Genomic DNA, 21,524 nt, shown 5'->3' with positions numbered 1-21,524 from the left:
CAAAATGCTAGAGTAATTTTTAAAGTAGGCTGTTGTTCTTGCATACGTGTGTGAGTAGAGCTGTTGAGGTCTTTCATTGTTTGTCCCCTTTTCTTCTCCAAAGCAGGGGAAAGAAATGAGGCCAGTCCCAGTCTTCCTCTTTAGATTCAGGGGCAAAGATGCTGATGTAGCAATATAGAGCAAATTGAGGTGGGTGGAGGCAACTTGCCTCAATGTTTGCTGGTGGTAGGAATGAAAGGCATAAGCTGAAGTTTTTAAAACGGAGAGGAAAGTGAATGAGGGGCATCTGTGTGTTGCATTCTGAGCTGCGATCCGACTTCAGAGCCGTTTCCCTTCCTCTTAGAGAAGTGATACACTTCCTGTGTGGGATTGTAGCCTGGCATAACTACCACGCCTGGTTTTGCAGAATTTCACACGGGATTAGAATCCTAGTTTGCATCCTCCGCTCAGCAGGCGTGCCTTGTAACCCAAGGATTGTTTTCAAGGTCATCCAATTCCTCCTCCTCCCCCCATCCTCTCTCTTTGAGATTAAGATGGAATGAAACACACCCACTCCCCTCGCTTCCGTTGCCTGCTCTCTTTATCCCACTGCACAGAGTTGACTCGGAAAGTTGACGAAAATGGATTAGGAAATGGTTCGCGTCCTGCATGTGCCTGGTCCGCATGCAAGCACTGGACCCGTCGGAATCTAGAATTAATCTGCATCTTCTGTCCTGCTTCAATGAAGTTGCAGTGGTTTCAGGCCACGTTCTGAAGGATTCGTGTCCCGTGACCTGGTGATAGCCAAGTGTCAAAGGAAGCTGAGCTTTGAACTGGATTTGGCTAATCACCAAGTGAGTTCAAACCGCTGGACCATCAAGGCTGCTCAGTGTCTGCTGGCAGTGGCCAGTGAGATGCCTCCGGGAGGTTCAGGAGCAGGGCATGATGGGAATATCCATCCCCTCCTGCTAATCCTCAGCATCTGGTGATCAGAGCTTTTGAAACTTTGACGTTTTAATGGCTATTGTGGCTAGTAGGCCAGATTCCAGAAGACAAGTTGTGTTTTAGTCTGCCACAAGGCAGACAGCTCTCTGTCTCTCCTTAAGGGGAACGGGCCTAATCCAGTTGACACTAGGCACCTTTTAAGTTCATTGATTTAAGTGGGGAAAAACTAATTAACAACTCTATATGCAGTCTCATGCCGGAATAAGCCACTTTCTCCCCAATCAGAGGTGAATTTTAAAGTGCTTTAACTTTAGACAGTCTTACCTGGTGGCGCTGGTAATGCATATTATCATTGTTCACAAGTTACATTTTCATCACAGATTTAACCAGAACGTGTCCAGGTACTGAGGGAGAAAACACGGACACATGCCTTTCCCAGATCCTTTGACTTATGCGACTCTGTGACTAAAAGTGAATTTATCCCACAGGTATCTTTCTAGCTGTGTTCCTCTAGTGCAGCCACATCCAACTCCTTAGAGGCCGCAATGTACTCCCAGCATAAAGCAACTGGCAGTGATCTACCCATCTTTCTTTTTTTATTTTGAGGGGGTGGTATGCAAGCCAACAAGCAGGGGGGTGGCTCCAAACATTTATTTAGTAAGATTTGTGTACCACTTATTTAAAAAACCCCTCATAAGCGGTTTACACAAAACGTTATAAAATGCTTGTTTGTTTATTTATATTTTCAATTTATTTTTCCACCAAAAATAAATAAATAAAACTTTACAGATTTTGACGTAGACCATAAATTTCTTTATCCATTGACTTCCCGTCCCCACCATGCTTTCCATATTTACCCTTAAATGCTGCAGATTTCATGTATAACATCTAATACTTCCATTTTAACCTGTTTATCTTAATAATTGATGCCGATGCTCATATTTCAAATCCTGCTTGCGTTATAAAATGCTTGCTTAAAATAGGCAGAATAAAATTACGAATATAGATAAAAATCAACAGATTTTGAAAACAAATGTACATGATAAAATTTACAAGTCTCGGTGAGCTTACCTAACAAAAAAAAAACCCGGTGTGAACAGGCATCAAAAATACTACAGATAACGCTCATTTTAGGCTTATTTAACTTACTAGATTGCAGCTTTGAGCAGGGGGAGGAAATAAGTAAATGTCTATTTATTAACACCCATGCATGCATGTATTGGATCAGGTAAGGCTTGGGGAAGGTGGTACTAGGGCTCTGGTAGCATCCCAGGGTCTTCAAAGGCAGAGTAAGCCAGCTGGGAAGGAGGCGTGAGGGCTGTGACAGGGTCCTAGAGTCCTCCTTTCCACAGCCAGGTAAGCTCTTGCAGGACTTTGGGAAGAAGGATTAAGGGCTCTAGGACCCTGCGGGAGACCTTGCAAGGCGGGAAGGATCTGGGATGTTGCCTGAGCCCTTGCACCACCTTTCCAAAGTTGGGTAGGCTGGGGCCCAAGGATATCTGGTGGGCCACAGATTAGCCACCCCAATATAGAACACCATTAGATCGTTCAGAGCATTTCGTCACTACTAGCCAGTGTGTGTAGTGGTTAAGAGCGGTAGTCTCGTAATCTGGGGAACTGGGTTCGCGTCTCCGCTCCTCCACATGCAGCTGCTGGGTGACCTTGGGCCAGTCACACTTCTTTGAAGTCTCTCAGCCCCACTCACCTCACAGAGTGTTTGTTGTGGGGGAGGAAGGGAAAGGAGAATGTTAGCCGCTTTGAGACTCCTTAAAGGGAGTGAAAGGCGGGATATCAAATCCAAACTCTTCTTCTTCTTCTTCTTCTACTATATCTGTAATCCTGACAATATCCCTGCAAGGTAGGCCAGTTGTGTTTGCACCTTTCAGAAGGCTAAGAGAACAGCTGAAAGCTGTCGGATGAGTTTGTTGCTGAGGTGAGACTTAAATCGTGGGACTTCCTGACTCCTCATTATTGCTGCTCTGAACTTGCAATAGAAATCCAGCATTTCCCTGGGCCGTAAGCCTCCTGGTATCAACACAGGGTAGTTAAAGCAAAGCTTGAACGTAACTTCCAGCTGTCTCGTAACTGCCAAATTCAACCTTGAGTTACCTGGGATGTTTCCAGGTTGTTAAGGCATAGCTAAAACTTGTGAGTGTTGTTCGCCGTTTACATGCTGCTTTTCACCATTAAAAAATGTTCTCCTTAGAGCAGCTTACCAAGCAGCAAGAACCACCCAGTAATAAAAACCATAAGAACATAAGAAGGCGAGGTGTGCTGGATCAGGCCAAAGACTTGCTTGTGATGCCAGCATGTGACATTAAGAGATGTAGTCCTTAGTTTAGTCCCATCATCCCTGGCCATTGAGTATCCTGATTGGGGCTGGCAAGAATTAGAGTGACATTTACATTGTACATTTAAAACACTTATACCACAAGAACAGTCATGAATCCCCCCCTCAAAAGAAGAAACTGTAGTTTGCCATACACTGAGCTACAATTCCCAGCACCCTTAACTGCAGTTCCCAGGAGAAGCGCTGGCTGTCGAAGTGGTATCAGATTGCTTTAAAGTCATGGTCTAGACTCTTTAATTCCTATTAGCCCAAGTCAGCATTGTCAACGCTCAAGGATGATGGGAATTGTAGTCTAGCAACATCTGCAGGGCCACAGGTTCCCCATTCCTGTTTTAGGGCTTTGGCGATTGAACTGTGCTTGGAAACCAGGGGACGTGAAACTAAATTTGGGGTGGAGTGATCAGAAATTGTTCCAAGCTGCCACTGCATTTAGGATGCCTAGATTGTTGCTTCAATTCATTGAGAACATAGTTTGAAGGTTCTCTCTCTCTGAAGAGGGACTACTTGGTGGGTGTTTGCCGATGGGATACATCCTCATGGTTTGGAAAGGCTTTGCGTGGTGTGCGTTGCGAAGCTCCCATTGTGCAGGAAGCTTCCTTGATTGCTGGAAATGTGCTGTTTGGTTAACTTATCTGTGAACAGAACTTGCTCGTCTATGTGAACTGTAGATATAAGGGAGACTACCTATTTGGGACCGATTTTTTTAAAATATATCTATCTAGGGGACGCGGGTGGCGTTGTGGGTTAAACCACTGAGCCTAGGACTTGCCAATCAGAAGGTCAGCGGTTCGAATCCCCAGGACAGGGTGAGCTCCCGTTGCTCGGTCTCTGCTCCTGCCAACCTAGCAGTTCGAAAGCACGTCAGAGTGCAAGTAAATAAATAGGTACCGCTCCGGTGGGAAGGTAAACGGCGTTTCCGTGCGCTGCTCTGGTTCGCCAGAAGCGGCTTAGTCCTGCTGGCCACATGACCCGGAAGCTGTACGCTGGCTCCCTCGGCCAATAAAGCGAGATGAGCGCCGCAACCGCAGAGTCATCCGCAACTGGACTTAATGGTCAGGGGTCCCTTACCTTACTATCTAGGGGAGAGGATTGACTTGCAGAACTCTGTGACATAGATTCTGGACCCGCTCAGTGTTTTGAGGCATCCAGACGTTTGCATTGTGTGTGTTTCTTTGGCAAGGAGGGTGATCTGAATTGAGCAAGTCATGTGAATTTATGTAGTGGGGGAACAGTAAATGTCCTCATCTCCCCAGCTCTATATCGTCACATCTCCCTCTTATGAGCCAAATTCAAGCCGCCTAAAAAAAATATGATTTTTTAAAAATGCTGGTATTAATGTTACAATGTATTTAAGGGGGGGGGAATGCATGTACTTGAACAAACAATATATCCAAAGGTGAAACGGGGGGGGGGGTGTGCTCCTCTTGTGGCAAATGCCCCAGTAGGGTCCTACCCTTCCTCTGTTGTGGGACAAAGTGTTTGGCATCCATACATGTGTATGAACACTGTTGTTTGGGAGTGTTGAAGGAGTAGTTTTTAATTCGTACGACTGATACGGGTGGTAGTTTTTCATCTTTCTGTTGAATTGGCCAAGAGAGTTCCCAATTAAATGGAGAAAAGTTACGGAGGGGAGTGTTTTTAATAAAAGCGCTTAATGAAACTGCGGATAGAGTTATTGTCTCTTTTCCGACAGGGAGGAAGGATTCTTCTTAGGTGATGTCTCTAGCTTGCATGCATCATTGGTTGTAGACTTGGTGTTTTTTTTTTAAAAAAAGTAAGTTTCTTGCTTCAGAATGGTTGCCTTTACTGATAAGCAAAATTTGAGAGATCAATCAGCCGCTCATACAAGTGACTGGTTAAAATTATTCTAATTACTTTTTGAGCCCTTGAAACAGTACACATAATGCATGCAATGCACCCAAGTGGATGGAGAATTATTATTATTTTTTTTTTAAAGTGTGCCGCTGAATAATCACAGTGGACGTAAGTACTGGTGTGGTGGGGCTCCCCACCTTCGAAAATGGATACCCCAGCGGTTTGGGGTGGGAGAGGAAGCAGCCAGGATAAATGCACCTATGTATGTATGCATAGGCCTGTGATAGGTATTTGAGTGTATATGCATGCACATAGAAATTGGGGGGAGGGGGGGAGGTGTCTTTTTTGTGCCATTTGTTTGTGCATTATATCGAAATGCTCCGCTGTGCCGATGGGATGTATTTCTGCCCCACCACAGACACACATGAGATGCAGGGATGCAAATGAGCAGTGACAGGGGAGGGGGGCAGCCCCTCTTTCTCTCTGCAGTGAAGCAGAGGAAAGAGGCTGGCTGGCACTCTGTGTCTGGCTAGCTGAAGGGGGGAGTGGGAAGAGAGAGCGGCTGGGCCTGGCCCCCCCTCCCTCCCTGCACACGGAAGGAAGGAGATGCTGGAGGTTTGGAGGAGGAGCTGTTGCCGCTGCTCTGGGGCTGGGTAGGATCCAGGATCGGATGGGGAGACCTTGGGGGTGGAGGGGGGAAGGCAGCTTCCAGCGAGGAGGGGGGAGGGGAGGCGGATTGTGGGTAGCAGGAGGTAAGCGGGGTGGGGTGGCTTGGGGACGCCGCCGAAACTGGAGACAGCAGGGAGGCGGGGTTGGGGGTTGGGGAGGACTGGGGCTTGCAGGTTTGGGGGTTAAGGTGGAAGGAGGCGAAGGAAGGAGGGAGCTGGCACTCGGATGAGGCGGTAAAGAGGGGGGCACGGTGTGGGGCTTGTAAGGGGAGGGGTAGCTTGGCTGCCAGGCGGAAGGAACGCCGGGGCTGCAGAAAAATGGTGGGTTCAAGAGGTGCTGGGGTTCACAGCTGGGGGTGGATTTGGGTTTAGGCAGGGGGGTTATGTAGGGAGCTCTGTGGGGATGGAAGAGGGTGGGGGGGAGGCATGCCGGGTTGCAGCGTGCAGAGAATGGGGTGCATTAGGGGGCTGGGAAGGCAGAGGTGTGCAGACAGGCGGAGGGCAAGGCTTTGGGGGAGGAAGGATAAGCCCAGGCTGGGTGGAGGGAGGATGTTGGGGCAGGTGGGTGCAAAGGGATGGAGGAGAAGCAACCGCCAGGTGGGCTGGAGGGAGAAGCAGGGGCCCTGGTGTGAGGCTAGCTAGGCAGGGGGAGAGAAGGAAGTGTTGGGGGGCCAGGGGATTCAGTTCAGAGGTGTGCAGGGGTCCAAAATTGGGTTTGTTGGCAGATGCGAAGTGATGGGAGAAAGCCCTTGAAATAACTAGAAGGGTGTGAGGAGGATAGGAAGTGGGGTACAAGGATGCTCACCCCAAGAAAAAGGGTGTGCATGGGGGAAAGGGGATGGATGTTGTTTTGGTGGGGGCTGTTTAAATCAGTAAAACAGCCAAGGAAAGCAGGGGGAGTGGAAATTCATAGTTTCAAGTTAAAAGGCCCACTTGTTCCGTTTTGTTTTTTCTCTTGAGGCTGTTTTTGGTCTGGGTGTCTTGACTGGAAGGGTCAGGGGTGATTGCTGCTGGACTAGAACTCCTTTCACCCTGACTCTGATGGGAGATGGAGTCTGTCAGCATCTAGAGGGCTAGAGTTTAGCTACACCTGACTTTGGGCATGAGCAAGGGAACACAGAAAAGAGTACTTCCTCCTGACAATGACTTGCTAACTTTTAGGTGTTGTGCATCCTCAGATCTCCTTCTTGCATTTCTCCCCACCCCCTTACAAGACCTCTTCTTTGGTTTTTTTTTTTTAATAATATGCAAATTAAATTAAATCAGCTCATTGGTCAGTTGAAAGGCAGATGATACAACTTAGCCGACTGGTCAATGGACATTCCTATCTTTTAGAGCAGGATCTCCAACTGTGTCTCTCCAAAGGTGGTCAGGCTCCAGGCTCCCTTCAGCCTCAGCAGGCGTGGCTGATTCTCAGGGTTAATAGAGGTTTTCCCACCTCTGGAGGGCACTATGGCACCCACCTGTGTTGAAGGGCACCCATAGGTGATGTGGTCTCTGTCTGGCTTTTCCAGGACAAGTAACTCTTGTGTCCTTGGAATTAAGGAGTAAGGTGAAAAGATTCCAAAATTGCAGAGAATCTAACAAGCACCTGTCCAATGCATTCTGGCTAATTAAAAATAAAACAAAACCCAACCCTACTGGTTAAAGATCGGATACACAGAAACACATTTTGGCTTTGAGTTTAATCCTGGAATAGCCTGCTATGCACAGAAGCAACCACAACTTCTTCGCTTTATTTTTGCACCATCCTCCTCCACCAGAAATTGTGCCACTCGCGGACCATCCACCAGTTGCTTCAGATGCAATTTTTAAAGAGGCATCTCATTTTGCCAGGCCCATAATATGGGGCCCTGTTGTTGCTAAATTTTTATTTCAATAATCCTGTCCTCTCTTATTTGAGTTATTTTTAAAAAAAGTTTTATTGTGTTTGTTTATTTAATTTCTATACCGCCCTTCATCCAAGTATCACAGGACAGTTTGGAATATACCTTAATGTTGCATTTTTTTGCATCTGGCTTAGGGATTTTTAGAATAGATGGTGCTTTTTGGCAATCCTTGCAAGGGAAAATCTGTAGATAATATTTCCCTGGAAGTAGTTACGTTTCTGCAGCTGTCATCAGGCTCATCCACACTTGTTCTAAGAACAGGAACGCATTCTCTCCACAAGGAGGATGGTGCAAAGCTGACTCAAAGTCCTGTTCTCCTTTCCCTGGAGCGGATGTAGTTGCATTGCCAAGAGGTATAGACAACCCTGGAGAGGCAAATTTCTCTTCCACTAACTGTTCGGGGTAGAGAGTGCATTGTTGCTAACTATTAATAATGATTTTAAGAGAAGAACCTCTTAATTGTCCTTCCTCACACAATCTTTTCTCCTAGGATCCATTCATATGTCAGAAATAACATAAGCATGGTTTTGGGGGTATGGGAATTGCTGGGCTTTGCACTTTAGAACATATAGTGGTTCCTCTGGTTACGAATGGAATCTGGTCTGGAGGTCCATTTATAACTGGAAATCGCTCATAACATGAGGCACGCTTTCGCTAATGGTGTCTCCTGCTGCGTGTGTGTGCTTCTGGCATGCGATTTCCGCTCGCATCCTGGGGCAAAGTTCGCAACCAGGATCAGCTACTTCCAAGTTAGCAGACCTCCTAACCTGGAGCATGCGCAACCAGAGGCGTTCACAACAAGAGGTACCACTGTACATTTATTTAACAGCATTTATATACCACTTGATTGCAGTAAAACCTCTAAAGCTTTCTGCAAGAAATATTAAAACCACCACTGAAAGTTTAAAACCAATTAACATTGTTAGTAAACTAGAAAAAGATCAGAACCCATTGACATTCACACATCCGGATAGGTTTGCATAAATGAAAATGTTTTTCAGCGGGTGCCAATAAGAGTTCAGCAAAGGCATCTTGCCTGATGTCCACAGGTGGGGAGTTCCAAAGTTCAGGTGCTGCCACACAAAAAGATCAATTTCTTACAACTGCAGAACGAGTGGCACCTGTAGCAGTGCTAATTTTGCAGATGGATGTGGCAGAGAGGGCACATGGGGGGGGCAAGGCTTGCATTTTTTCAATGCCTTCCTGTGTAAAAGAATTCTCTGCCTATGAAAAGATATAATGGACTGCTGGGAGACACTGAGTCCTTTGGTTCCTGCTTCATATTGAGTCAAAAAATTGGTTCGTCTATCTCAGTGCTGTTTCCACTGACTGGCAGCTCTGCAGTGTTTCTAAGAGGAGTGTTTTCCCAGGCTGCAGATTGGACCTGCTGCACCAATGAGCTACACCTTTTCCCCTAAGGGCACTCTATCCTGCAAGACATTATTCCAAAACTCTTCTCTGCCCTTCTTTGCGCTTGGATGCTTGAAACAAATTCTTTATTTCTGTTCTGCGTTGGGTGATTCGTTACTATTTTTGAAAAATTGTGTGGCACATATTCTCAGTGCAAATTAGGCAGGAATCCCATGATGAACATGGCTCTATTTGGAGGGCATTGTGTTGACGTGTAGCCCTGAACGCCTTCGGGTGACTGCTAAATGACGACGCTTGCTGTAGATTTCCAAGCCTTTCTGGGTTCAGTGATCCCAAATGAGAAGCCACTGCATAAACTGAGTAACTGACCACTCTAGGAAACTCTAGGAAACTGGAGGTCGTAGCTCTATGGTGGAGCACATCATTTGAATGCAAGAAGATCCATGGGTCAATCTGGTACAGTGGTGCCTCGCAAGACGAAATTAATCCGTTCCACGAGTCTCTTCGTCTTGTGGTTTTTTCGTCTTGCAAAGCACGGCTATTAACGGCTTAGCGGCTATTAGCGGCTTTAAGAAAAAGGAAACAAACTCGCAAGAACTCGCAAGACGTTTCGTCTTGCGAAGCAAGCCCATAGGGAAATTCGTCTTGCAGAACGACTCAAAAAACGGAAAACTCTTTTGTCTTGCGAGGCATTCGTCTTGCAAGGTACCACTGTATCTCCAGACCAATGATATGGACTCAGCTGCTACTTCTGTGGGCTAAACCAGGGGTGGGGAGCCTGTGGTCCTCCAGATGTTCTTGGGACTCCCAACTTCTATTGACCAGTGTCCAAGGAGTTAAAGCCCAGCATCGCCTGGTGGGCCACAGGTTCCTCAACCCTGCCCTAGGGAGTCACTGCCAGAAGTGTGCCAGATGAACCAAAGCTCTTGAGTCCTATTTGTGTAAGCACTTCCTATGTTTCTCTGTAATTCTTTCTGCACTGTTCTCAGCAATGGGTTGTTAGTTTCTCTAGTTAGATGGGAAACCTGTGGTCTTGTAGATGGAGCTCCCACCACTCCTCACCGTTGACCATGTTGGCTGGGACAGATGGGAGTTTGAGTCCAGCAATGCCTGGGGCCCCAGGTCCCCTGTCCATGGCTTAGATCCTTATGCAGGTTCTCCACCATTTTAAATGTTCAGGCTTGTCTCCCAACTAAGTCCAATTTAGAGGAGACCCAGTGAAATGAATGAATTTAACTTAGTCCTATCTATTAACTTCAATAGGACTAGCATTGGACCCAATATGTTTAATTTAAGCTGTTGGCTCATTTACACGTGCTCTCAATGCTGCCGCTTGATGCCTAGATCTTTATGCTCTAGCAAAAATGAGTGGGTGGTAATGGAATGCCTTGAAGATGGTGCCTGTTAATAGACAGGAGAAGCCATTGAGTTGCGCATTGGATGATTGAAAGTTTGTAGCCGCCTTCTGGGGGTCTGTTATTTGAATTGGAAATGGCCACTCTCCTGTGTTTGTTTAATTATCTGCATATCTTACTAAACAGGAGTTCCAAGTAAATTGGAACATAGGAAGCTACCTTATGCCAAGTGCTAGCTATGTTCTGCCTCCCTGGTTAGAGGCAGCAATGTTCTGAAGACCAGTTGCTGGAAACCACAGGAGGGGAGAGTGATGTTGTGCTCTTGAACTCAGGTCCTGCTTGCAGGCTTCCCGTTGGCGTATCTGCTTGGTCACTGTGAGAACAGGATGCTGGGCTAGACAGGCTGTTGGCCTGATCCAACAGGCTCTTCTGTTCCCACTTCTAGCCCAATATTGTGGCCATGGACTGGCAGTGGCTTTCTGGGGCTTCAAACAGGGGCCTTCCTACTGGGAGAAAGCAGAAATTGAACATGGGACCTTCTGCATGTAAAGCTGGGGGCCATTTGAGCCCTGGGATTCTAGAAGGTCATTGTTTGTTGCACAGGATATTCCTAAGGAGGGCAATGCTCAGATGTGGCCCATGCAAACGCTTGGCTTATCCCCTCTCTATGCATGCCTGGTGGCATTAAGAGTTAAATTTTCCTGTTTCTTGCTCCTTTCTAAATGAACTAACCAGATACTTCCAGTTCCTATGAATTTTCGAACTTGGAAGAGGAGATGGGAAGAGCGATTGGCGGGGTTGGGGGGGCATAGAGAGGTGTGTGCTTCTACTGATGGGTGCTATTGGAATGTAATCTGATAGAGCTGTTGTGTATTTTAATTTGTGGGGGGGGGGAGAGAGAGAGAACAAAGCAGAGAGGTTCTGGGACTGGAACAGGTGTAAAAAGCTGTATTTTGTTAGTGGCCTTTGGACACTCTGGGATATTGAAATCTGCTGTGTTGCTTCTTACTTAAAGCCCTACACTTTCCTCCCTTCCAGCCAGCTCTAGACTGCCTTCTTCTTGCTTCATGAGGCTCAACCCCACCTGATTGTGACCCTTGGACCACTGCAGTTGGGGAGGGGCCCCTCCAGACAGCCCCCTCCCTCAGCCAGCAGCCGAACCTCTCTCTTCTGCCATGGCTGACCCCATAATGGACCTCTTTGATGACCCCAACCTCTTCGGCCTGGACTCATTGACGGATGAGAGCTTCAGCCAGGGGGCCCCAGACCCCATTGAGGAGGCCCTGGGGCTGCCAGGCGGTGCCTTGGACTCCCTGGCAGGGGGCGCCAAAGAACAGCCTGCCCCTGCACAGCCCGAGCCTCCCCAGCCGCAGGCCCTGCCCCTCTCGGACGCGCAGCCCGAGGCTGTGCCTGAACTGCCGCAGCAGGATCAGCCGGGGCTCCTGCAGGCCCCCCAGGACCAGGAAGTCCTCAGCCAGGGCAACCCCTTCATGGGCGTCTCCTCTGCCACCACCACGACAGTTGCAGTGCCGTCTTCATCTGCCGGAGGGCAGCAAGGCGCCACTGTCACGGCAGCCCCACCTGCTGCCCCGAAGATTGTCATTTTGAAAGCGCCGGCAGGCAGCTCGGTGACGGGGGCCCACGTGGCCCAGATCCAAGCCCAGCCCATCGGTGCCGCCAACGGGGGCAAAGTGACCTTCGCCAAGGTGCTGACAGGCACCCCACTGCGGCCGGGGGTCTCCATCGTCTCGGGCAACGCGGTGCTGGCCACCAAAGTGTCCCCTGGAGCGGGGGCCCCAGCCACACTCCACCGCCTGGTGCAGCCTGGCCGTCCTGTCAAGCAGCTGGTGCTCCAGCCCATCAAGAGCCAGCCGGGGGGCAGCGCTGGAGCCACGCCCCTCAAGCCTGCCGTCACTCTGACCTCTACTCCAGCACAGGTGAGCGAGCAGAAAGCGGTCGGGTGTGTTGGGGCGGCCAGCTCGGGTGGGATACTGATCCAGGCAGCATGGCGCGGTTAGACTAGGACCTGGGAGACCAGGGTTTGAATCCCTACTTGGCCACGAAGCCCCCTGGGTGACCTTGGGCCAGTTCCCACCTCTCATCTTAACCTGGTGTTTCTGAAACTCTGGCCTCCAGCTGTTGTTGGCCTACAACTCCCATCATCCCTAGCTAGCAGGACCAGTGTTCACGGATGATGGGGAGTGTAGTCCAACAACAGAGGGAACTGCTACCCTTGAGAGAGGTTCCCCTGAGAGAGGAGCTGTTTATACAGCACTGCACAATATTTACCAATGATGGAACAATACAAGGCAGCTCCTTTATATCCTTATTCTGGATCACTGGCTCTAAGACTAGGGGGTCACTAGAAATTCAGGAGCCTCTAGACCAGGTGTTGGGAACATAGGAATCTTCCTTATACTGAGAATCAAACAGTTGGTCCATCTAGTGGGTAGGGCTGATTCTTTCCGTTTTCGTGTATATAAGAATCTCGCCACTGTAATGGTATATCGGAGTAACCTTCCTTAATGGGAGTGGCAGCTTCTTAATGTATTAGGTGCTGAGATTTTTTTTTACGGCTCTTGAATCCCCTTTTCCTCCCTACAGGGTGAGTCAAAACGCATCACCTTGGTCCTCCAGCAGCCCCCGGCGGGTGGAGGCGCCCCAGGGCAGCGCCACGTGGTTCTGGGCAGCCTGCCGGGCAAGATTGTACTCCAAGGGAACCAGTTGGCGGCCCTGAGCCAGGCCAAGGGCGCGCCAGGGCAGCCAGCCAAGGTGGTCACCATCCAGCTCCAAGTTCAGCAGCCCGGACAGCAGCAACTCGGCGGCCAGCCTGGGACCCAGAAGATCCAGCTTCTGCAGCAGCCCCCACCCACCTCCTCCGGCCAGCAAGGGACGTTGGGTGTGTCCTCCGTACAGCAAGCCCAGGTGGTGAGCAGTTCGGGGCAGAGAGTGACAGTCCCCCTCAAAGTTGTGTTGCAGCCGCAGGTAAGGGCAGCGCTTCTGCCACACTTCTGCTTTGGGGGTATCTTGGTATACGACAGCTATAGAGCACCCAGTGAAGCAGGGGCTTCAGTTCCCTTGGGAGTGCTGGGGGTCGGGGAGCTCTGGTCATGTTAGCAGAGGCACAATCCAACTCCCTTGGGAATCTGTGCCTTAGCTTGGAAAAAAAGAAGAAGCAAATTTCTAGCTCTCGTGATAAGTTTTGGAAATGTGTGGACAATGTTTGCAGAGATCTCCAAATCCAGAGCGTTAACTGAATGAGACATGCTTTGTCGCAGCTAGGCCTTCCTCCTGCATTCTGGTGAACGGCAAAACCAGAATAAACTGCAGGCAGCGACAAAATTGCGGGGGAAACGCTCTTGCAGTTTTGCATTCATACGTGATGCGGAACTGAACATGGACTTGTTTTGTGTGGAAATGGGATTCCCTGCCTGCCAGATTGTAGTTGCTTTAGCACGGAGATCATGAGTGATAAATCATGGAAACAACAGAAGCAGGAAGGTAAGGGAAGGTGATTGTAGGTAGCGTTTACCCCTGGCATTAAAAAAAATAAAACCACCTAGGTTTTCTTTAAAAACTTTTTTAGAAACTGGTACACACCAAACCTGCTATTTGCCTCCAAAAACCTTTGGGGCATAAGTGTGTTCAGTTTTTAAATTAATAATTTTTAAAATGCTGGAGTGTGTCTTGATGAAATTTTTGTTGGCTACCTTTAATCTCAACTTTTTTTATTGTGCTGTATTTTTTTTAAAAGAATGTTTTTTGTTAAGCCACCTTGAGCTCTGCTGTGGGGGATATGGAGACACAATATTCCAGTTTTGGTCTGACCAATGCAGTCTAAAGCAGCACTATGACTACCTTTGATGCCACCTAGAATAGCACTAGCTTTTTTTGCTGCTGCATCACCCTGTTGACTCCTGTTAAGCTTGTGGTCTATTACGACCCTTAGATCCTTTTCACCTGTACTACTGGCAAGCCAGGTGTCCTCCATCCTATATTTGCTCATCTGGTTATTCATGCCCAAGTGTGGAACCTTACATTTGTCCCTGTTGAAATTCATTTTGTTAGCTTGGGCCCATTTCTCCAATCTGTTAAGGTCGTATTGAATCCTGTTGTTCATATGCTGCCGAAATCTACCTAGCTACTGATGGGTGGAAAACCTAAGGAACGTTTTTGGACTTCAACTCCCATCAGTCCCAGTCAGCAAAGGAATTGCTGAGGGATGATGGGACTTGTAGTAGTAGTAGTAGTAGTTATTAATTTTTCTACACCACCCATCTGACATGGGTTACTCCAGCCACTATGGGCAGCTTCCAACAGAATATACAAAAACACAGCAAAACATCTGACTTTAAAAGTTGCCTGAGACAGGGCTGCCTTCAGGTGTCTATGGAAGGTTGCATTGTATACAGTGGCAGCTCGGATTACAAACTTAATCTGTTCTGGAAGTCCGTTCTTAAACCAAAATCATTCTTAAACTGAGGCATGCTTTCCCTAATGAGGCCTCCCGCCGCCGGTGCCCTTCCACCGTTCAGGTTCCGTTCTTAGACCAAGGTAAAGTTCGCAAACTGGGACACTACTTCCAGTTTTGCAGAGTTCGTAAACTGAATCGTTCTTAAACAGGACTGTTCTTAAACCGAGGTACCACTGTAATGATTTATATCTTTGACATCTGACAGAAGGGCGGGTGCCACTACCGAGAAGGCCCTCTGCCTGATTCCCTTTAACTTCACTTCTCGCAGTGAGGGAACCACCAGAAGGCACTCGGAGCTGGACCTCAGTGTCAGGGCTGAATGATGGGAGATGCTCCTCCAGTGTTACAGGGCCAAAGTCATTATTGAATATGTGGAAGCTTGCAGGTTCCCCATCCTTATTGTAGGATATGCTGGTCCTTTGTTAGTGCAGCTTTTGTCAGCCTGGCCTTCTCTCTGGACCAGGATGCTGTTGCCTGGATGTAACGTGCATCTGTTTTTGTAACATTTCCCCATCCCACCTCGCCTGCAGGCCAGCTCATCGCAGGGCAGCTCCTCTGGGCTCTCAGTTGTGAAGGTGCTGAGCAGTAGCGAGGTGGCCGCCCTCCCCTCCTCCAGCGGGACGGCGCGGAGCAGCTCGGACGAATCCCGCAAGCTGGAGCACCAGAAGAAGCAGGAGAAGGCCAATCGGATTGTGGCGGAGGCCATCGCCCGGGCTCGGGCCCGGGGCGAGCAGAACATCCCCCGCGTGCTGAACGAGGACGAGCTTCCCAGCGTGCGCCCTGAGGAGACGGGAGAGCGCAAGCGTCGCCGGAAAGGCGGAGGCGACCGCGTCCCCAAGGAAGAGCGGCCGCGCAAGGGCAGGGGCCAGGGGGGATCGGGGAAGAGCAAAGGAAGAGGGAAGCCCAGGTGAGAAAGGCGATGGGGCAGGATCCTCCGTTCCACCTCCCTTCCTCTCGAGAAGGCGAGCCCATTTCTCATTCATTCTCTCTCTCTCCTTCTTCACAGCACCATCACGCCAGTTGTAGGGAAGAAGCGGAAACGGAACGCTTCCTCGGACAACTCGGACGCTGAGGTCATGCCGGCGCAGTCCCCCCGTGAGGAGGAGGAGAGCAGCGTGCAGGTGAGGCCGGGTAGGGAGCATGTCTGGGGGAAGTGATGTATTGGTGTGCATGAGGAACAGCTCTGGTTTTCTTGTGGATTAGCATCCCGAGTTACTCAGCATTCCCATCATGCTCCGTAATCTTTCCAACATCCCAGCACAGGAGCCTGTCATTAATTGTTTGCAAAGTTATTGCAAAGGTCAAGTCTTCCTGGCTTGACTTTTGGATCCCCCATGCTTCTTGGAGTGAGTTGTGAGAAGGCATAGACCAATGGTAGCCCATGTGGTGCCCTCCAGATGTTGGGGACTTCAGCCCCCATCACCCCAGACTATTGATTATGCTGGCTGAGGCTCATGGGAGTTGGAGGCCATCACGTTGGTTACCCCTGGATTATACAGTACTTGCAGCATTTAAAAGGGTTTGCATAGTTGTTCCTTTATCATTCCATGTTTTTGGCTCCAAATAACCCAGACCTCGCCTATATGTATTACACAGAAAATTGAGGTGTTTTGCTTTGCTTTTAAATGTAGAAAGCTGGTGTGATTTTTTTATCTGTTTTAAATCTATTATTTTAACTTCAAAAGTCTAAAACATTGTTTTTAATTTATCTTATTGAGAATGTTTTTGTTTTTTCATATTTGTAAACCGCTTTGAGGGTTTTGTTTTGTTTTTAACAATCAACCAGTGTATACATTTAATGAGATAAATAAATTAAATTTGTAGTGTTCTTCCTAAGTTTCAGTAAAAAATAGTTATCACAAAGTGAATGTTTGTCTTAACCCCAGCTGCGTTCTCTCAGCTCTGGAATCTTTTGTGTTGTGAAAGCGGGGACTGTTTTGTCTTCAGCTCTCACAAACAAGGCCGTCCACAGAGCTCCATCCTCCATAGAGTGGTATCTTGGTTCTCAGACTTAATCCGTTCCGGAAATCCGTTCCAAAACCAAAGCGCGCTTTCCCATGGAAAGTAATGCAAAACGGATTAATCCGTTCCAGACTTTTAAAAGCAACCCCTAAAATAGCAATTTAGCATGAATTTTACTATCTTAACGAGACCATTGATCGATAAAATGAAAGCAGTAATCAATGTACAGCAGTCACAGAATCAATCTGTAGCTGAACTGGGTTCCACACAGTCACAAAAACAAAACAAAAAAGAGACCCCAAAACAAAAGCATGAAATAAATAACAAAACCAGACAGACCTCAGCGTAACACTCAAAAAGGAAGTGTGGCACTCAAATCAGAAGCGTAACACTCAAAACGGAGCATGTTTGGCTTCCAAAAAAAGTCTGCAACCCGGAACACTTATTTCCAGGTTTGCAATGTTTGGGTTCCAAGTTGTTTGAGTACCAAGGCATTTGAGAACCAAGGTACCACTGTATTGATATACTCTATATTTCCCTGCAGAAGCGGCGCTCGAACCGTCAGGTGAAACGGAAGAAATACACCGAGGACCTGGACATCAAGATCACGGATGATGAGGACGACGAGGAGCTGGATGTGACGGGGCCTGTCAAGGCCGAGCAGCCGCCAGCCCCCGAACCACCTGCTCCGGAGCCGATTCCCGAGGGGGAGACGCTGCCTTCCATGCAGTTTTTTGTGGTGAGGCCTCTTGTCTGGTCCTCTTCTTCCCAGACCAGCTTCTTTTCAGAGTGGCTTAGTTGGGCTTCCCCATCCTTGCTGTGGAATAAGCTTATATACCGGTTCGTGTAGTGGAGCCCCATCAGTGACGATTAGCTGTGCTTCTTAAGTAGAGCCTCCTTGTACAGAGGCAGTGTGCATCTTATCAGGTGCCAAGGGGGCAAATCAATGATGGAGGGTTGTTCCTACTTGGCAGGCTCCCCGGAGGTTTCTGGTTAACCGCTACTGGAAATAGGATGCAGGGTCAGAGAGCCCATCAAGGCTGCCTTTCTCTTCCTTATTTAATTGCCTCTCTCTATCCTTTCTGTTCCAAAGGAAAACCCCAGTGAGGAAGATGCTGCTATAGTGGACAAAGTTTTATCCATGCGGGTAGTGAAGAAGGAGGTGAGAACATTTTATCTGCTACAGGGGGGTGAGAAGAGATGAGCTTCCTGCAGCATGCTAGCTCCTGCCCATTTATTATTATTATTCCCCTATAGAGACTTGTTCTTCCAGCTTACACAACGCCACAGCTCGCTAAGGCAATAGTGCCGCCTTTTGGCAGTATTGTTTCAAAGCAGTCTTGGTGTTGCCCGTAGAAGACTAGCTGCGTAGTTAACTCCATTGCGTACCCCAGTGCTCTTTTATCTGTTTATAGCAGTGGTGCTATAATCACCACTTTATATAAACACTGTTTATAGCAGGGACGCGGGTGGCACTGTGGGTTAAACCACAGAGCCTAGGACTTGCCGATCAGAAGGTCGGCGGTTTGAATCCCTGCGACGGGGTAAGCTCCCGTTGCTTGGTCCCTGCTCCTGCCAACCCAGCAGTTCGAAAGCACGAAGTGCAAGTAGATAAATAGGTACCGCTCCGGCGGGAAGGTAAACGGCGTTTCCGTGCGCTGCTCTGGTTCACCAGAAGTGGCTTAGTCATGCTGGCCACATGACCCGGAAGCTGTCTGTGGACAAACACTGGCTCCCTCGACCAATAAAGCGAGATGATCACCGCAATCCCAGAGTCGGTCATGACTGGACCTAATGGTCAGGGGTCCCTTTACCTTTACCTTGTAGCAGTGGTAGAGAAGCAAATCCAGCCCTCCCTGGAGTTTGGCATCAAGTAGTTCCCAAGTTCATACTTCAGCAGACAATCTGGGAATACACACAAAGGGCACTCCTAATGCTTCCTTTGCAGCTGCGGCTTGAAATCAAAGCAAAGACTCCTACCGAAAGCAGGACTTGCCCTTAGCGGACCACAAGCCCTGCTTTCTGCAGGGATCAGTTCTACTTGGGAAGTGCGAAGATGTGCTGAATGCTGGGCTCACGTTCTATAAAGCAATGGAAAGTGCAGTTATGAGGCTCCTGGTCATTCCTTTGTGGATACAACCTTACCTGCCCCACACCTGATGACCCATGGCTCAGGTGTAGGCCGGGCAGGAGAAAATGACCTCACGGGCCAAATTAAGCCTCTGGGTTGGAGGTTCCTCATCCTTGGCTTATAGTAGAACCACTTTGAGTGGTAAAGCGAAAGAACGGTATTGGGGTGGGGGAAGAGCACTCCATGGGAAATCAGGTGACAAAGCTTGAGGGAGAGGGATGATTTTGTATGTATATATTTGTATGTGATCATATGTGAGCCCAGACGCATCAGAGGCTGATAGCCAGAGACAACATTTTGTGCATCATTTCTGTTCTGTGCGCATTTCCTTCCTTCCACCCTCCGCAAAACCAGTGCCGGATTTATTTATAAGCTAAACAAGCTATAGCATAGGGCACTGTTCTCTTGGGGGCACCCAAAAAAATTAAGGAAAAAAACTGGATGTACATTTCCAAAATATAAGATACAAACCAAATAAATAAAACCTAATACAGCAACGGTGTTTTGTGTTGTGTAGGCTCCTGTGAGGTAAGTAATGGGCCCTGCCTGCTAGCCTGCTCCCTAAAATATCACTGGTTTGCTCATTCCTATATATAGGGTGCCTACATTCTGCATGGATTGGTTGCATAGCAACATGTGTGAAGGGCTTTAGATACCTATTAGGTCAGGCTTCCACAACCTCGGCCCTCCAGATGTTCTGAGACCACAATTCCCATAATCCCTGACCACTGGTCCTGCTAGCTAGGGATCATGGGAGTTGTAGGCCAAAAACATCTGGAGGGCCGAGGTTGCGGAAGCCTGTATTAGGTCCATAACTTACCATATAGCATATATTCAACAGAAAAAAACAGTGGCAATTTGTTGTTGACAAAGGACAGCTGGACATATAAAGGGCCCCATTATCTTCAGTAGCTTAGGGCCTCATCAAACCTAAATCCGACCCTGCCACAACTATTACATCCCTGTTTCCTTTTCTTTGGCTCTCTGATTTCACTTTCCACCCTCTCCTGTTTACAGCTTCCCACCGGACAGTTTACAGAAGCGGAAGAATTCTTCGTGAAATACAAGAACTAGTGAGTAGGACGTGGCTTCTTGTGAGGGCCTGTGCTCCAGCAGCTAGAGGGATGCACTAGTACCTGGGAGATCAGGGGTCAAATCCCCGCTCTGTGTGACCTTGGGCCAATCACGATCTCTCAGCCTAACTTCCCTCCCACTGGGATTGCGAGGATAAAGGCGATGCCTATTGTATAGGATGATGCCCATTGCAACTACAGTTACCTTTAGCTACAGTTAAAGGCGATGCCTGTTATATAGGATGATGCCCATTGCAACTACAGTTACCTTGGTTCTCAAACTTAATCCATTCCGGGAGTTGGTTCGACTCCCGAAACCATTCAAAAACCAAGGCATAGCTTCCAATTGCCTGCAGGAGCATCCTGCACACAAGCGGAAGCCACGTCGGGCATTCGGCTTCCCAAAAACGTTCACAAACCGGAACACTTCCGGGTTTGCGGCGTTCAGGAGCCGATTTGTTCAACAACTAAGCTGTTTGAGAACCAAGGTGCCTCTGTAGTAGGGGGAGAGGCAGGGAGGAAAACACTAGGAGGAGCCAGAGCAAATGGCTGGCGGACTTCGGCTCAGTTCTAAAGAGGCAACACTGAGATTAAGAAGAAACTGACCAACAGCCAATGCTACCCTCTTGTAAGTAAGGTAGGCAATTGGGGATGGGATGAAAACAGACCGTTCAGCTGCCACTGACAAATTTTAAAATCTGCACACAGGCATATATAACTAGGGATGTGTTAGAGTGAAGAATGGTGGCTTACCCCTGGCTGGTGATAAAATCCAAGCACTTTTTTCCAGAGGGAATCTGTGGTGGGCTTAGGGGCTTCCATAGAACCATCAAGTTGGAAGGGTCCCCAGTAGTCATCTAGTTCAGTCCCCTGCGATGCAGGAATCTCAACTAAAGCATCCATGGCAGATGGTCATCCAACCTGCTTATGAATTGATAGATTGCGCATGCCGCACAGGGAGTATTTCCCCTTCCTGTTAGGTACCCCTTTTTATGGTCATCCTAGAGATTTTCAATGTATTATTATTCTCTTTCTCCCTTGCTTCCTACCCCAAACCACATCCTGCCTCTGCGTCTTCTCCAAGCTCCTACTTGCACTGCGAATGGGCCACCATCGCTCAGCTGGAGAAAGACAAGCGGATCCACCAGAAGCTCAAGCGCTTTAAGACCAAAATGACCCAGATGAGGCACTTCTTTCACGAGGTACCTAAGGGACTAGAAGCTTTTTCAAGAGGAAAGAAAGCTGAGGTCCTCAGCAAGCCCAGCTCCCAGATTCCTTCTATGGAGTGCACACCCAGCTCTTGCCCACACCTCCTGTGTTTTGTCTCCGTAGGACGAGGAGCCCTTCAATCCAGACTACGTGGAGGTTGACCGCATCCTAGACGAGTCGCACAGCATTGACAAGGACAATGGGGAGGTGTGTTGGTGTCTTGGAGGAGGTTGGGGGCACTGCAGGAGGATTTGTTGCAGATTGTGACCGGAATTCCTTGTGGCGAAGGATTGGGTGCTTTCA

General features: G+C 48.4%; 1 protein-coding gene across 4 annotated transcripts in view; it reads left to right on the top strand.

The window, feature by feature from the left end:
- The window catches only part of CHD8 (chromodomain helicase DNA binding protein 8), a 65,367-nt gene that overhangs the window by 6,598 nt on the left and 37,245 nt on the right, over nucleotides 1-21,524 (top strand). For all 4 annotated transcript variants that reach the window (XM_081167659.1, XM_081167656.1, XM_081167657.1 and 1 more), the window contains 9 exons: nucleotides 11,411-12,309; nucleotides 12,977-13,357; nucleotides 15,377-15,753; nucleotides 15,853-15,967; nucleotides 17,353-17,547; nucleotides 17,902-17,970; nucleotides 19,957-20,012; nucleotides 21,097-21,214; nucleotides 21,345-21,428. In XM_081167659.1, coding sequence (XP_081023785.1) covers nucleotides 11,548-12,309; nucleotides 12,977-13,357; nucleotides 15,377-15,753; nucleotides 15,853-15,967; nucleotides 17,353-17,547; nucleotides 17,902-17,970; nucleotides 19,957-20,012; nucleotides 21,097-21,214; nucleotides 21,345-21,428 — 2,157 coding nt within the window. In that variant the 5' untranslated portion in view covers nucleotides 11,411-11,547. The remainder of the gene's footprint in view (nucleotides 1-11,410; nucleotides 12,310-12,976; nucleotides 13,358-15,376; nucleotides 15,754-15,852; nucleotides 15,968-17,352; nucleotides 17,548-17,901; nucleotides 17,971-19,956; nucleotides 20,013-21,096; nucleotides 21,215-21,344; nucleotides 21,429-21,524) is intronic.

The sequence above is a fragment of the Podarcis bocagei genome (assembly GCF_964188305.1).
Source record: "Podarcis bocagei genome assembly, chromosome: 13".
Taxonomy (NCBI): Eukaryota; Metazoa; Chordata; class Lepidosauria; order Squamata; family Lacertidae; genus Podarcis; species Podarcis bocagei.
This window is presented reverse-complemented; position numbering and strand designations above follow the sequence as displayed.